Genomic DNA, 15420 nt, shown 5'->3' with positions numbered 1-15420 from the left:
TTTTTTTCTTCCATGACAAAAATGCTTGCTTTATACAGCTGAAATTCAGTATTATTGCTGGGCTGTATCATAGAATAAAATTGAAGATAGAAGTATAAAAAGTATTTTAAGGTTTCTGATGACTGTCTTAAAATGCAGAAGAGGGAAGCCCCAAGTGTGGAAGGAACAACTATGGGAGTGATAATGAGAAAACAGACAGGAAGGCTGGCAACCATACAGAGACATGGGTGTACAGAGACATGGTATAGCGAACTCTAAGGCAGGATTGAAGTTGGGGGAGATGGTGATTCATCAGTATCAATTGTTGGTGGATGAATTTGATGTGTGGTTAAGTAACTCAGAAATGAAGCATAAAAATATTAAATGTTTCTTTTGTTTTCTTTTAGCAAACTGAGGGAAAACAAGAAAACAGCAGAATTGATCAAAACTGCCAATCTCCTATTCAATTCCTTTGAGCCTTATTATATGTGGGATTACATTGCTCGTTGGTTTGAAGAGTGTTGTAGGTAGGACATAACACTTTCTCTCTGTGTATGTAAAATTGAAGTTATCTTTTGTTTTATAGTTATTTGTTTTTTTCTTTTTGTTTTCTTCATAGAATTTAACCTAATGTAAATGTGATCATCTGGGCTGTAACTCCGGCTAACCTGATTATCTTCTATGACGAGATGACCCACTTAATAGATGAGGGAAAAGCTGTCAATGTTGTTTATCTGAATTTTAGTACAGCATTTAACACAGTTTTTCACAGTATTCTAGAGAAGTTGGCTGCTCATTGCTTGGAAAAGTATAGTTTGGTAAAGAACTGCCTCACTGCGAAGGCTGAAAGAGTCCACGTGAATGAAGTTTAGATTCAGTTGCAACTGACCTGTGGCATTCCCCAGGGCTCAGTGCTGGAGACAGTTTTGTTTAACATTTTTATCAGATCTAGATGAGGAGATGGGCTGTTGATCTTGAGGGTAGGAATTCACTGCAGAGAAATCTGGATAGGATGGATCAGTGAGCTGAGTCCAGTCACAGAACATTCACCAAGGCTCGGTGCTAGGTCCTACACTTAGGTCACAGCAACCATGTGCAGTGCTATGGGCACGGGGAAGAGTGGATGGAAAGATACATGACGGAAAAGAACCTAGGGTTGGTGATTGACAGCTGGTGAATGTGAGCCAACAGCGTGCTCATGTGGCCAAGAAGGTCAATGGTATCCAGGCCTGCATCAGGAATTGTGTGGCCAGCAGGGCTAGGGAAGTGATTGTCCCTTTGCTCTGCGCTGGTGAGACTGCACCTGGAAGCATTGCAGCTTTCTTAACTGCTAAACAAAACTTCGGCTGAACTTACATCCCACCAGCCTCATGAATGAATTGGAGAAACAAATTCCTTTGCTCATATCCTTTATCATGCTTTCAGATAGCAACATGCTTTCAGAGGATGTTTTTGTTTTGTCTAAATTATAAAAGTCATCTTGTTGATAGTAAAGCAATGCAGGTATTTGACAGTGAAGTGAATGTTCAAATGAGCTTGTTTTGTTTTCATCTTGTGCAGCTTTAAAGCTTCATAGGCCTTTTATTTTATTTTTGGTTATTTTTATCTTAAATTTTTAATGCCTTGGGTTTAGATCTCTTAAAAATAACGATTTTCAAGCCCCATTCCTTTAATTCTGTTGTTGGTGACCATGCTTGTGGCATAAAATGTTGCTGTAAATGGTGGTGTGCAAATACAGTTTTCTTCAGCTTGCATTTCATTATTTTATGAATAAAGACCCTTCTTTATTCATAAGTGAAAGGATGGTTGCATGCTTCCAGTAGAAGTCACAGTGGGGTCAAGTGAAGTACTTACAAGCAAACAAGGAGTCTCCTTCTTCAGTTAAGGATTGTCTTTTGTGTGCACAGCTTTGTATTACAGTGATGTGGTTAATATAAGAAGAGAAAAAATGACGTTTAAACTTTGTTTGAATTTTGCAGGAGGACATTACACGCCAGACTTCAAACTGGGCCTGCAGGTGGTAATGAACAATCTGAGTTACCCCTGACAAATTTCTGCTTGTTAGTGGATTTTTTGTTGGATATAGTTTCTTTGGTAAGAACTGCTTTATCTTTGCTAATACTGGAATACTGTCCGTTTAAAGTTTATGGAAATAGCATATCTGCTTTGTTAAATTTATTTAATTGTTGGGCATCTTTAAATTAAGTTATGATGCTTATACCTGAAACTTTTTCTTGTTGTTTGTCCTCTGTTTCTTTTCTCAAAATGGCACTGTATTAATTACAAGCATAGTCTTCTGTAACTATTTATTTGTCAGTTTAGATACGCAAATTTCTTTTAAGACTCCTTTAAATGTCATGATAATGTATCATCTGTTGGCATTGCTTAATGTAGCAATGACTGTTGAAACTGTTTTGCTTTCTATACTGTCTTTCTTCAATTCTTTGCTTTCTCATTTCAAAGCCTACTAGAAGCATGAGAGTGCTGTGTCAGGTATGGCAATCAGCCTGTTTTCCATGTATTTATACTTACTACACTTTCGTTTATCTTTGTTGTTGTTGTTTTTAAATTTGTATGTTAAGTTTGTTAAAATAATAGTATTATTCTTTAATCTTCTTAAAATACATTGTAACATGTATGTAGTGAGCATGATGTACAATTCTGAAAGAAATAAGTGTATTTGTTGGTTACTTGCTTGCAAAGTTAATTTCTAAATTTTTATAAGTACGTAGTTCTTATTCTCAGATTTTAATATTTTCATTTTCTTTTTTTTTATTTTCAATGCATTTAGAACACAGTTAATCAGATGTCAACTAACATTGTTATAGCAAATAATTTTAAGGTGGAGTTTGTGTTCCAACACCTGAGATGTACTATTTCTTTTTCAGGAGACTTACATTGAAATACAGACAGAACACTTGCCTCAGCTGTTGCTCAGAATGATTTCTGCATTGACGAGCCATCTTCACACTTTGCACTTGTCTGAGCTTACGGATTCTCTCAGACTCTGCTCGAAGATCCTTAGTAAGGTTCAACCTCCTCTGCTCTCTGCGGGTATGGATGGTACACTGCAACTTCCTAGTGGACACAGCAGCTCCATCAAAGAATGGGAAAATAAAAAGGTAAGTGATATGATGATATTGTGCAGTGTCGGGAAAAAAAAAATGGTACTTTTTTTGTTCATCTGTTTTCCTTTAATGAAAAGTGGGTTTTCTAAGTCAGTGTTGGACTACTAGTTTTCATTAGATTTAACTTAACATAAAGGAATATATATATATGTATGAAACTTGAATCATCAAAAGAAATTACATCACTGTGGTAGAAAGTCTTGATTCTTAAGGGTTTTTACCTAGATTTAATATTACATGTGTATAATTTTGTGATTGGAAGTGTTTCAGAGTAGTTAACTAAAACTGCTGTTTGAAGTTCACTGAATGCACTTCAGCAGTCTGATCTTGTAGAGTAACTGGACTTGAAAGAATTCTTCACTTTGCTTATCACTCTGGCCCATGTTAATTCTCCTCTCGCTCAATTTATGTGCATCAGATTAATGCTTATCAGTCATTTTATTGTCAAGTTCTTAAAATAATTTAATAAGTAAATATCAAATAAAAAAATAGAAGATGCAAACCAATCAGCAATTATTTCTCTTCCAACATTTCTGTTTAACATGTTCCATGCAACCAGACCACTTCAGGTATGTTACATGGCATGCCTTGAAATCCTTCCTCTTCAACAGATCTGGCTGAAGAAAGTAGAGGAACATCATGCAGTGACTGAGATTGCAAGTGATAGGTGGGGGTCACTGCTCAAAGTAGGAATGATTTCAAAGTTGGATTCTACTTTAAAGCTAGGTCGGATTGTTTGGGATCGTGTCTAACTTGGTTTGGAGTATCTCCAAAAATGAAGATTCCATGACTACTTCTGTACAGTTTGCACTGTTAGATTATTCTAATGAGGATTGGGATTTCCATATGTTAGAGATTACTCCCTCCAGTACACAAACTTGAGCACAGTATTCTAGATGTGGCCTTAAAACTGCTGTACAGAAGGGAATAATCTCTTCCCTTGACATGCTGGCTACACTTCTTCTAATACAGTCCAGTATGTGGACTTCACCAAAAGGATCTTCTGCTGAACTCATGTTCAGCTTGTCCATTAGGAATCCTTTCTTCATCATTAGGAATCCTTTCTCCATCCTTTATTTAGGATCCTATCCTTATCCTTTCTAGCCAACTTAGTGGCCTTTCTAGCCAGCTTGCAGTGATTTTCTTTTTAATAAAAGTCTGTTTTGATTGGGTTGTCCCTTGAACCTTCACAGGCTTTTTTCTTTCAATTATAACTGTCTGATGTGTGATTGTGGCTTTTGCCACAAAAGAAAGAGGCAATAAAATGAATCTCCACATTTCTTGTCTCTTGTACACTATAACTCAAAAGATAGTCACCTATTAAGTCTTTTCAAGCATTTTAGTATGTATTAACATGGAAGGCAGTGAAAGCCATCTCAAATTTTCTTGATGATCCTTACTTAATCTCTGGTAAAGCAAGATGTAATGCACTATGTATAATGATGTCTATGTTGTTTTTACTTGTTTGGATTTTTAGGTTATGCCCAAACTCTGTATCTAAAATTTGTACTTGATAAGGGATCAGACAGCAAGACAGTACTTCTGGGCCTGTTAGATCTTAGCCAACATCTGTTGTCTCTGGTAAAAGACCTCAACAAGAAGCCTGTAGGCATATTCTTTACCTGCATTTAGTCCTTTTAAAGAATTCATTTGTTTGAACTGTGTCTCTGTTCACCTGATGCTCACCAGCAAATACAGACTGTGCTAACAGTTCCCAACAAGGCTAAAGAGGCTACCGCAGCACAGACGGCCATTGTGGGATCGGTTTGAGTTTGTTCATTAGTTATGCACCTGTTCTGAACTGAATTGAGAAACGTAATGCATCATGAAGAACTGTTGTATCTGGAACAGCCCTTCTTGTATCTTTGAGATTGTTAAACATTTCCAATTAGAAAAAATAGCTCTTAAATGAAAGGTTTTTTTTTTTTTTTTCCCCAGTAATTATAATTTTTTATTTGAGAGATATCCCGACCTTCCAGACCTCAGTATAGGTACAGAAAAGGAAAGAAGCTAAAGTTAAACTATGCATGCATTTAAGAATTAAGATTCTATCCAAATTTAATAGATTACTTTTGATGCAAAGTGAATGTACTGGTATAACTGTGGAAGTGTGAAGAATGTTTTTTACATTATGAAAGCTGTTATTCTTCATTTACAGTAGCATAGCTCATCTCTTTTATTTTGACAATATATCATTGTGATGTTGGTCGATACTGATTGATCCTGCCTTCCCAATGATAAGAAATTTAGTAGTTCTTGTATTGCTAGTGTATATGTAAACTGCTTTTAGATTTCAATGATAAAATGTCTAATTATTTGCTTGTACAGTGGGATCTTCAAAAGCATTATCAAAGAAGTGCATACATTTCTACTCTTAAGTCTTTGCGTTCTTCTTTCCTGATATCTTTTTTTACCTCCTTTGTGTGCAGTCATTCTTTACTCTGATCAGAAAACTGCTGTAGTCCTAAAATCTCTCCTTTTTATAGATGAACATGCTAAATCTAAAGTAATACAAGAATCTTACCAGCTCAAATGACCACAGGCAGCATCGTTCAATCTTCTGCTTCCTGCTAGAATTGAGGCTTTTCTTTTATTTATCAATACTTTGGTTTATGACACATTACAAATAAATGGTACCTGTGCATGTACTTTTCAGAGTTCTTGAATATTATTTCTGTTAAAATTTTCTTCATATCATAAGCACTTGTATTCTTAAACTATTTTGCTTGATAAACAGTGCTTTTCAAATTGTTTTTTATCATTTGATCTGCCAAGCTTACTGAAAGAGCCCATCAAAGCCCTTAACAATCTACATTATTTTGCAGAAAACGTGTTTATAGGAATAGATTTAAAACTGGGTGATACATTTGTGACAAATATTTTCTTATTAATAAGCCATTTTAAACGGTCATTTAACTTCTATCTTAATTAGGTGCCATCAGTTTCTCTCGAGAATCCTAATGACGTGTTTGAAGATGGTGAAAATCCTCCTAGCAGTCGATCATCAGAAAGTGGATTCACAGAGTTTGTACAATACCAGGCAGATACTACTGATGACATTGACAGAGCACTAAATGAAGGTCATGGTGCACCTGGCATTCCTATTATAGGTAGCACATCCTCAGAGACTGAGACAGCATCAACCGTGGGATCTGAGGAAACTGTTGTACAGCCTCCGTCTGTAGTAACACAGGGAACAGCAACTCGAAGTGGGAAAACGATACAGAAGACTGCAATGCAGTGTTGTCTGGAGTATGTTCAACAGTTTCTAACCAGATTTATCAATCTGTACATCAGTCAGAACAATTCCTCGTCTCAGCCCTTAGGGACAGAGGTTCCAGTAGACCCTGCTAGAGAACAAGGACAGACCACAAAATGGGATAGAGAACTACCAGGAGATGCTAAGGTGAAAAAAATGAACAAGAAAAATTCACCAAAAGAATACCTTCCTGCCTTTATTGCTGCTTGTCAGCTTTATCTTGAATGTTCAAGCTTTCCCGTTTACATTGCTGAGGGAAACCGGACTTCAGAATTACATCCTGGCAAGCCTGAAGTTGGTAAGCTGGACTCTGTTCTTCATTTCTATAGTTCTTGCTTTCAAAACATTTTTAAAGTAGTAGTGTTAATTCTTTGTATGTGCTCCTGTTTACCGTTTCCATCAGAAATAAGTTTCCTTCTTTATCTGTTTGTTTGCTTTTAGAAAATTAACTCTTTCTTCATAGACTTCTTCAGGAACGATGCTGGGATGGGATTTGAAACCAGTTAGAATTGGGATAACAAATATAAATTATACAAACTGAAGCCTTAGCGTAGGACCTAGACTTTCAAGTGCTCCTTTTTACTGAGTGAATCCAGGAATGCTTTGTAATAGTCGTGTGTAATGTGACTGTGAAATATGTAATTAATGGTTTGGTGGTTTTCTTTTTTTCTTTTTTTTTCCAAATACTACTAGCCTACAATTGAGTTTTGTGGCAGATGATTGAGAAAATTTTGAAGTATCAGCTACCTATTTATTACATTTCTGTATACTTCTGGTCATCATTGTCTTATGAATTCCAAAGGAGAAAACCCGTAAAACTTGAATAATAACTTGTGTCTCATGAACACGAAGGCAATACTTCTAGGAATCCCATTCACTTTGCTAAGTGTCTTAAATTTGTATTGTTCATTTGCCAGCTGAGCTTTCTCATTTGTAGTGTTGCATTTGGAGTCTGTTACGCAGTTTGGCTTTAAGGAGTACACATAAATTGCAGGTGGTTGAGGTTAACTGAAAGGGTTTGGTTTTGCTTCAGATGTGAACATAAATTGTGGAGAATGGCAGACAGGAGTAGCAGTGGGAGTGGAACTGTAAAGCTTTCCAGGGAGCCCTGCTTTCTATAGGTGCTGCTGGCTGGCTGGAAAACAGAAGGTAGTTCTTGTAATTCACACACCAGCCTTTTCTTTATCTATTGCTATGTTTCTTTACTGCAGTGGAAGCTGTTATTATTGAAGGGTTCTTAAATTTGGAAAATGCTTTTGAGTTATCTTGATTAAAGACAATTGAATCATCATCAATAGTGAGAATCATCAGTATATTTATGTGAAGGAGCCAAATTAATCTTGTATTGAGAGAATATAACTGTACTTAAAATTTGCTGCATTCTCATTTTCTCAAGTAAGTGTGCTATTATTAATTGACTCAATTCCATTTTTAACATCTTCAGTCTCAAAAGAACATTTGTATCTGTAAACAGTAGAATGTTATGTGGGATTGTTAGGTATATTTTTGCTCTAAATTATTTGGCAGAATTATTATACAAATTAGAAATGACCTTAATTCTAAGTAGATGCTGTATTTTTGCCTTGTTGATAACATGTCTTCATGTGTGTGCCTTATTGTAGAACTGTTTACCTATTAAGAAGTCTTTCTGGCGTTTTAAGAAAAGATAGTTTGGTATCCCTAAGGTAAAAGGGTGCATTATTCACTTGAGTTGACTGTGTATAAAGACACTGAATTCAGAGAAAAACTCTTATATTATTAGGACAGTGTGTGGTATTAAATGTGGGAACAGTTAGAAGGAGAAAGCAACAGCCAACACAGAAAGCAAAGTCTGATCCAGTAGTATCAATATTCTGACACTGCAAGTATCAGTTTTTGTGGATGCTTTTACATTTACATGTTTCCAGTAAATTCTTTCAATTTTTTTTTGTCAGAAAAGGCTTGATTTGGATATGTTTCTGTGTGTATATAAACAATAAGTATGAACCAACTCGTATTTGTGTGTGAATTATTACAGAGTATAAGCAGAAGTATTGAAACATGATTTACTGATTAAGAATGCCCTGAAGATGGGCAGTAAATGCAGAGAGATGCATCTACTAAAAGTACAGTTTTGCTTAGAGTATGAAGTAGCGTGGGTGCAATTCTACACAATGTATTTTGCTCTTCTTCAAATTTTCTGTTTTTTAGTTACTAAATATTTGAAGTGTTACAAGATTACATTCTTGATTAGCTAATTTTTCAGACAGATACATCAGGAAATATCTTCCTGTGTGCACTTTACTAAACAGGTTTGGTGACAAGGTTGAAAAATGAAAGATAAAGTACAAATGTGCTGATGCCTATGAAATATAGAAGGAAAAATTCATAGCAAAATTGTTAAATAAAAATATCTCTCTGATTTTTATTTCAGACTGTGAGCAAGTGCAGCCCCCACTGTGGCTTCAGACTTTAATGAATGCTTGCAAGCAAGCAAGCGATTTCAGCGTTCAAGGTGTAACTATTTCCCTTGTGATGGACTTGGTTGGACTGACTCAATCTGTTGCACTCGTCACTGGAGAAAATTTGAACAATGTGGAAACAGCTCAGCCTCTTAGTCCTAACCAGGGAAGAGTGGCTGTGGTCATCAGACCTCCTCTTACACAAGGCAATCTGAGATACATGGCTGAAAAGACAGATTTCTTTAAGGTACAGCGCAGCACCTCACTGATACTTTCTTTATACTTTTTTCTTGACTGATGAGGACTGACAGTTGTTGCCATTTAGTCATTCTTGATTTGGTAAAAAAGTTTTCCTTGCTGAGTATTCTGATAACAGTTGCAATCCGTGTTGACTTTTAAATGAACGTATGTAGTAATTTTTCCCATGTGATTGTTTTACTGGCTGCTTGGGTGAGAACACTTATTTTCAAAATATAGATTCAAACATAAATGAGAGCTGATTGAACATAATCATTAACTACCAAAGATATGAAATGGAGATAGATATGCATGATTTATGACTCTGCTAAACCACGTTTTGCATTTTTTATTACCTTTTGTAAATTACAAATGTAAATCAGGAGCAGGGTACGTTATGTAGTTAATTATATTCAAGTGGAAATCTATTTCTGGAGATACCTGTGAGTTCTGACTTGTAACAGGATTTCTTTGTGTGGTTAGCTATTGCTGTGTTTCAAATAGCTATGTATGTTCATACAACTAAAACAGAACAGTTTTATAGATTGCCTCTTTGTCATAAGCCATCATCATATACATTTCCCATAACTGCACAGAAGTCAGCATAGTTCAGAACAAAGCAAGGCATGATACTCATTCACTTGTCTCTCTTGCAACTTCTGTTTTCATGCCCAAAGCATATAGCTTTAACTCTCTGGGACCAGTTGGGTGATGGAACTCCTCAGCATCATCAGAAGAGTGTGGAGCTCTTCTACCAGCTGCACAACCTTGTTCCATCTTCTAGCATTTGTGAAGATGTTATTAGTCAGCAGCTGACTCATAGAGACAAGGTAAGTTGTATGTGTGGTTGCTGAAAGATGGCTTTAAGTATACGTTTGATACTAGTGAAATGTATTTGGAAAAAAGACTTGGTACCTCAGTGGAGGATGTAAATAAACTTCGCTATTATAAAAATGTTGCGTTGTGTTGGTAAGTTTGTTTCAAATGTTAAAAACATTCTTATCTTAAATGCAGAATATTGGATTCTTCCAACCTGACACCATACCTTCTTTTCTATATTCTCACTGGCAAGAAATTTTAACGTAATCTCTGTATCTGATCCCTGTTTTCATGATGTCTTGGTGTTTCAGAAATATATTAAAAGGATTCTTAATGGTAGTTCTCCTAACAACTCCTCTTTCCCTGAACAGCTTCTTTATTTTTAAGGTGCCTTCATTTTGCTGCATCATTACCACCTTTTTTTCTGACCTCTTGTATACTTTTTCCTATTTCACCTGACTCTTGCATCTTGTTCTAATAATTTGTCTAAAGTAGTGTCTGTGCTTTTCTCCTTCTTTATCTCCAAAATATGTGGAGAAAGAGAAAGGGGAATTTTTTTTTAACTACTTTGTCTCTGTCCCTTTTTTAATGGGGGGACTTTGATTCCTTCTCTCAGCACTGTGTGAATCCCTGTCTCTGGGTCAAGGTGTCCTCCTTAACTGCATTTCTGTTTGTCAGTGTCTTCCATGTAAAGCATGAGATTTGCTTTCAGTTCTTTCCCTTACAGTGGGAAACTTAGTGAGTCTGCTGAGTCTGATGGTATTGTTTCTGCCTTGTATCACTTCTGTCATATATCCTTTCTCTTTTTTGGCAGCAAGTCTTTTCTTGTCTTTCTGGCCATTCATGCCTTATCTGATTATGGTTCTTTCTGTAAAAATAAATGTAAATATCAGAGAAAAGAGTAGCTTGTAAGTGTATTTTACTTGCAGATCCCAAGAGCTGTGCAGTAATGCTTGAGCTTCATCTTCTGACATTTCTCTTCATTATTTGCATTCCTGTGAGATTCTTTTTTCCTTTTAGGAAGCAAAGAGGTTACAGTAACTAGGTATCCTCATTGAAGAATCTTCTTTACAGTTATGTGGCCCCTCTCTTTTGTAGTTATGTCATTGAAGAAAGAGTTGAATGTTGAGTGTTCACATTTGTCTGTTCTACAGGCTATTTACTAAACTACTATAACTGTAATTATTAGGGTTGGTTTGTTTGTTTTGCATCTGTCCATGGGAAATATGGTGCTTGCCTAATCCTCTCTAAGTGACGTGGCTCCTGACATCTGAGTTGTCTGTGTACCTTTCTTCAGTATACTGTGAAAGTTTCTCTTTTCTTGAAGCTCTTTATCTTCCATCACTGTCTCCTGTAAACAGCCATGGAGTACAATTTGAACAGAACTTCTTAGTGAAAAGAATGCTGCTTCTTTGCCTATATGACAGATGTTTGTTTTCTGGTTATTATTTTGCAACTTGTCCTATCTCTTGTTCTGCTGACACAGGCTATCAAGTTTGCTCCTGATCCATTTCAGTGGATTTCTCCCATTTTCTTTTGCTGTTCAGAGGTTGTCTGACTCACTGCTGGCTGTTCTTTAAAAATTACCTTGGCTATCATAATGATAGCTTCCGTTTTGCTGTCATTTTAGCTAGTGCTTTAAACTCTTAAATAAGTGACCTGTGTTCAAAACCCCAGCAGAATGAATTATAGGTCACTCCTTGCTAATATGCACTGAAATTTTCAGGCTGTGTCATTTAGCAGAAGTTGTCTTTCTGCCTTTCTACTAGGGTAACCAGGTCAACAAATGCAATTGTGAGCCAGTTTGTTAATCACTGCAGTTCACAGTCTGGCATTTTGATAAAACTGCTAATGAGTTCTAGTTTAAGGTATTTTACTGGTCTGCAAACTGCTGTGGGACATTCAGTCATTTTTGCTAAATGTAAAGTGAAGAGAATAACTTACATCTTACCAGCATGGATTGCAAGGGCTAGCATGGAGTCCTTGTGGAAGTGAAATTTTCTCTTTATTTGGCAAGTTTTAGCAAAAAGTTTTGAGCAACTGTAGATATCGCAGCAGCTTTTTTTTTCCCCAGAAATCACATTTTTTTTTCTAAATAAATGCTTTTCTTTCCAAAGTCCTGTTTCATGTTTTTTAATGAACATCTGATGCAATGCATCATTTTGTAGTTTTTGTACATTTTGTAGTTTTTATTTTTTGTAGCTTTTACTTAAAATTTGTATTAAAGTGGCAGATGTTAGTTGTTGCAAAGCTTAAACTGCATGTTATAAAATTATGCCAGATCATCACAGTTATCACAGTTTGTGATTTGGTCTGATTTTTGTAAGTTTTAAAAAGAAACAAGTGAAAATCTCAATCAGCATCTCGTCTGACTTTTGGTAACTTAGTTTAAGCTCTGATTGTAGTTGACTTTTTTTTTTCCAGTATAACCATCCTGATTTTCATACTTTGCTTGTTCAGTTCTGCAAGTGATTAGTAGCTTCCTTGTCACTTTAATAAAGCTATTCTTAACAGATTTACCCATATGTTCTTATCATGCTGTGGCATTCACTGTTGTGTTTACAGTTTTGCTCAATAACTCGTTCTTTGATCAGCTGCAGTGAAGAGAGAAAGGCATAAAAATTGTTAGTTTAATACCTTTTTCACCATTAAATATTCTTCAAGTTATTAGCAGTCATTGGAAGTCATCTGCTGCAGTAATCATGTTTTCTTTGTCAAAAACAAAACTGTGTTCCCTAGTGAAAATTGGTATCTTCTTGATAAATTCTATCATATATAGCGAGGGAATTCTTATGTCTCCCTTGCCAACACATTTTCATTCCCTTGTTTCCTTGGTTACTGTGTTTAATCTCATGATTCCAGACACTACAAACTGGTTAACTATCCATAAGTACTTTTTTCTGTCTGCCACTCTGCTTCTGTATCCTTGAGTTTCCGTGTTTAAGAGCTTGTATGTTTCTTCCTGCTCTCTCTTTACCAAAATTCTAGTGGAGATATAGATTAACTAACTGAAAAAAGAGACATGTAACTCATGAGAATAAGATGAGTATTGTTCAAGTTAATACATTGAGTATGACTTGAAAATATTCTAAATACCTGGAAACTAAGGCAGGCAAGGTCAAGATGAAGAGAGGGGATATTCTTTAATGTTGCTGAAGTTGTTAACACAAAGATATGCTCTCTCTCTTATTGCTTTTACTATTAGAAGACAGGATTTGAATATATGAAGTTGTTAAAAATACATACTTGAAATATTTTAGATTGCTCTATCACCTTTTTCTCCAGTTGTTGTCAAAAGTTGCTATACTGCGATAGATCTAACTTATAATTTAATTCACAGAAGATAAGAATGGAAGCTCATGCGAAGTTTGCAGTGCTATGGCATCTCACTCGTGACCTTCATATTAACAAGTCATCTTCCTTTGGCCGTACCTTTGACAGGTTAGTGATGGCAAGTGTGATCCAGGTAAAAGTTTTGAGGCAAAATTGCTTTAACTAAGTCATACTTGCAGCATATAATGTTTAGCATTTAGGAAATACAATGTAACTGAGAGCCAGAAAGGAAGCAAACTAGTTTTCACAGTGATGATTATAGAAGCTGTTAAGTTTTTTTTGTTGATGATAGAGTAGGACACGGAATGGTCACGGAATGCATTGATTCCCAGAGTGGTTCACTATTTGTATATTGAACATAATATCTAAATTCTTACTGTGATTTAGTTTAAAAAAAAAAAAAAGCAAGAGAAGTCCACACAAAAATGAATTACATGAAAACAGAAAGTAACAAGAAAACTAAAGAACATTTGCAACTTGCAATAAAAGTTATTTTGTTTAATCTGTGATTTATGTACAGTGTCACACACAAACAGCAAGGGATCTCCTGATCTCTGATGTCAGGCTACCTTAGAAAGAACTGAAGAACTGAATGATCTGGACTTTGAACTGGACTCATCTTCCTCAGATAACATGAATGTTGTGCGAAAATCCTTACTTGATTTTTCTAATGCATACTTAACTGTAGGAAGCAGATTAAAAGAGTTATCTCTTTGCCTTGATTCTGTGACTCACTGCAGAAATGGTGATAAATTCTGTACTTAATTCTAAGAGCTTTTGAACTTGTATCACTGGAGGATGTGGAACAGTTGGTAAAATTAGGAGTCCTGTGTATAAAAATACATATTATTTTTCCCCAATTTAGGAAAGGATAATAAAAGCTAAAATTATAAAAAGAAGAAAATAACAATGGTAGGAAGAACTGAGATGCCGAATACACTTCTATCAGTTCTTGAAGAGAAGTTCCTTTAATGAATTGTCGTCTTTTCACTGTAACTGTGTGAATTAGCATTTTATTGTTTTGTGCTCTGATAACATTTGTAGGCAACCGATCCTTGCTACACTCAGAGCTGAACAAATACTTTAACTATACTACTGTTACTACAAGAGCTATGTTAACTGACTTTATTACTAGCTTTTCTTGGCAGTTTCTTAAATAGACTAGACTAAAATGCAAAACCTAGGATTGTGAAGTTCCAAGACAATAGTGTTTTATATGGAAAGTATACTGGAATATGTTCTAATGCATAGAGATTTGTCATGTATCAGATTCAAACGAGGTTATACTAGGTAGTACAGAATATGTGAGTTCATTCTTCTTCCTGTTCTAGATCTCTGTTTATCATGCTGGACAGCCTTAACAGCTTGGATGGTTCTACTTGGTCAGTGGGACAGGCTTGGTTAAATCAAGTACTTCAGAGACATGATATTGCAAGGGTCCTCGAGCCTTTGCTCCTACTGCTTCTTCATCCAAAAACTCAACGAGTTTCTGTTCAGCGAGTACAGGCTGAGTGTTACTGGACTAAGTCTCCCTATCACCCCGAAGAAGAAAATGAAAAACACTTTATGCAGAAGTTTAGCTGTGCTGATGGTACGTATGAAAGAAAACTCTACAAAGTTCGTTAGTTAATTTTTTAATTTGTTATTTACATATTTAAAATACAAATTTTGTTCAGCATAATTGACAAAATAAAGTGTGACTGCTGCTTATGTATGCATTTATGCGTGTTTTTTAATTCAAAGCTAGGTGTCCCAAGTACTTTTGAAGTTTAATTGCCCTAATATATTAAGGCAATATATTCGTATTCTCACACAAAGTGTTTTTTTATGTCTTATGGACTTCAGTAGAAGCTTAGCAAAGAAGTGAAATGCTTTTGTGAATTAGAACAAATATTGTGGAGCTGACTGAAAACATACTGATTCAGTTTAAATATTTTTCTGTTTATTGTATATTTTTAGCAACATAGTAATTTTTTTCAATTAAATCACAAGTAGAAATGACTGTTATTTCTCCTGAGGAAATTGTTGTTTTATGTTTATGTTATGTATAGTACTAAAGTGATCTTGCTTTGTTTATGTGGACATATTGCTTTCTTATTAATGTTTTTCTGCTTCCAAGTGGGAAAAAAAGATCTATTGACCATGCCTTTATATAATTAGAAGTCTTGACAATAGCTAAAATTCTAAATTTTAATTTTAAATTCTATTCTGAATAACAAAATAT

The 15420-nt window shown here is 35.4% G+C and overlaps 1 protein-coding gene across 8 annotated transcripts in view; it reads left to right on the top strand.

Moving 5' to 3' along the window:
• The window catches only part of DOP1A (DOP1 leucine zipper like protein A), a 63791-nt gene that overhangs the window by 23281 nt on the left and 25090 nt on the right, over nt 1-15420 (top strand). For all 8 annotated transcript variants that reach the window (XM_010707679.3, XM_010707678.3, XM_019613131.2 and 5 more), the window contains 8 exons: nt 387-506; nt 1959-2073; nt 2868-3101; nt 6040-6664; nt 8780-9054; nt 9722-9874; nt 13204-13304; nt 14528-14787. In XM_010707679.3, coding sequence (XP_010705981.1) covers nt 387-506; nt 1959-2073; nt 2868-3101; nt 6040-6664; nt 8780-9054; nt 9722-9874; nt 13204-13304; nt 14528-14787 — 1883 coding nt within the window. The remainder of the gene's footprint in view (nt 1-386; nt 507-1958; nt 2074-2867; nt 3102-6039; nt 6665-8779; nt 9055-9721; nt 9875-13203; nt 13305-14527; nt 14788-15420) is intronic.

Source organism: Meleagris gallopavo, chromosome 2 (assembly GCF_000146605.3).
Source record: "Meleagris gallopavo isolate NT-WF06-2002-E0010 breed Aviagen turkey brand Nicholas breeding stock chromosome 2, Turkey_5.1, whole genome shotgun sequence".
NCBI lineage: Eukaryota > Metazoa > Chordata > Aves > Galliformes > Phasianidae > Meleagris > Meleagris gallopavo.
This window is presented reverse-complemented; position numbering and strand designations above follow the sequence as displayed.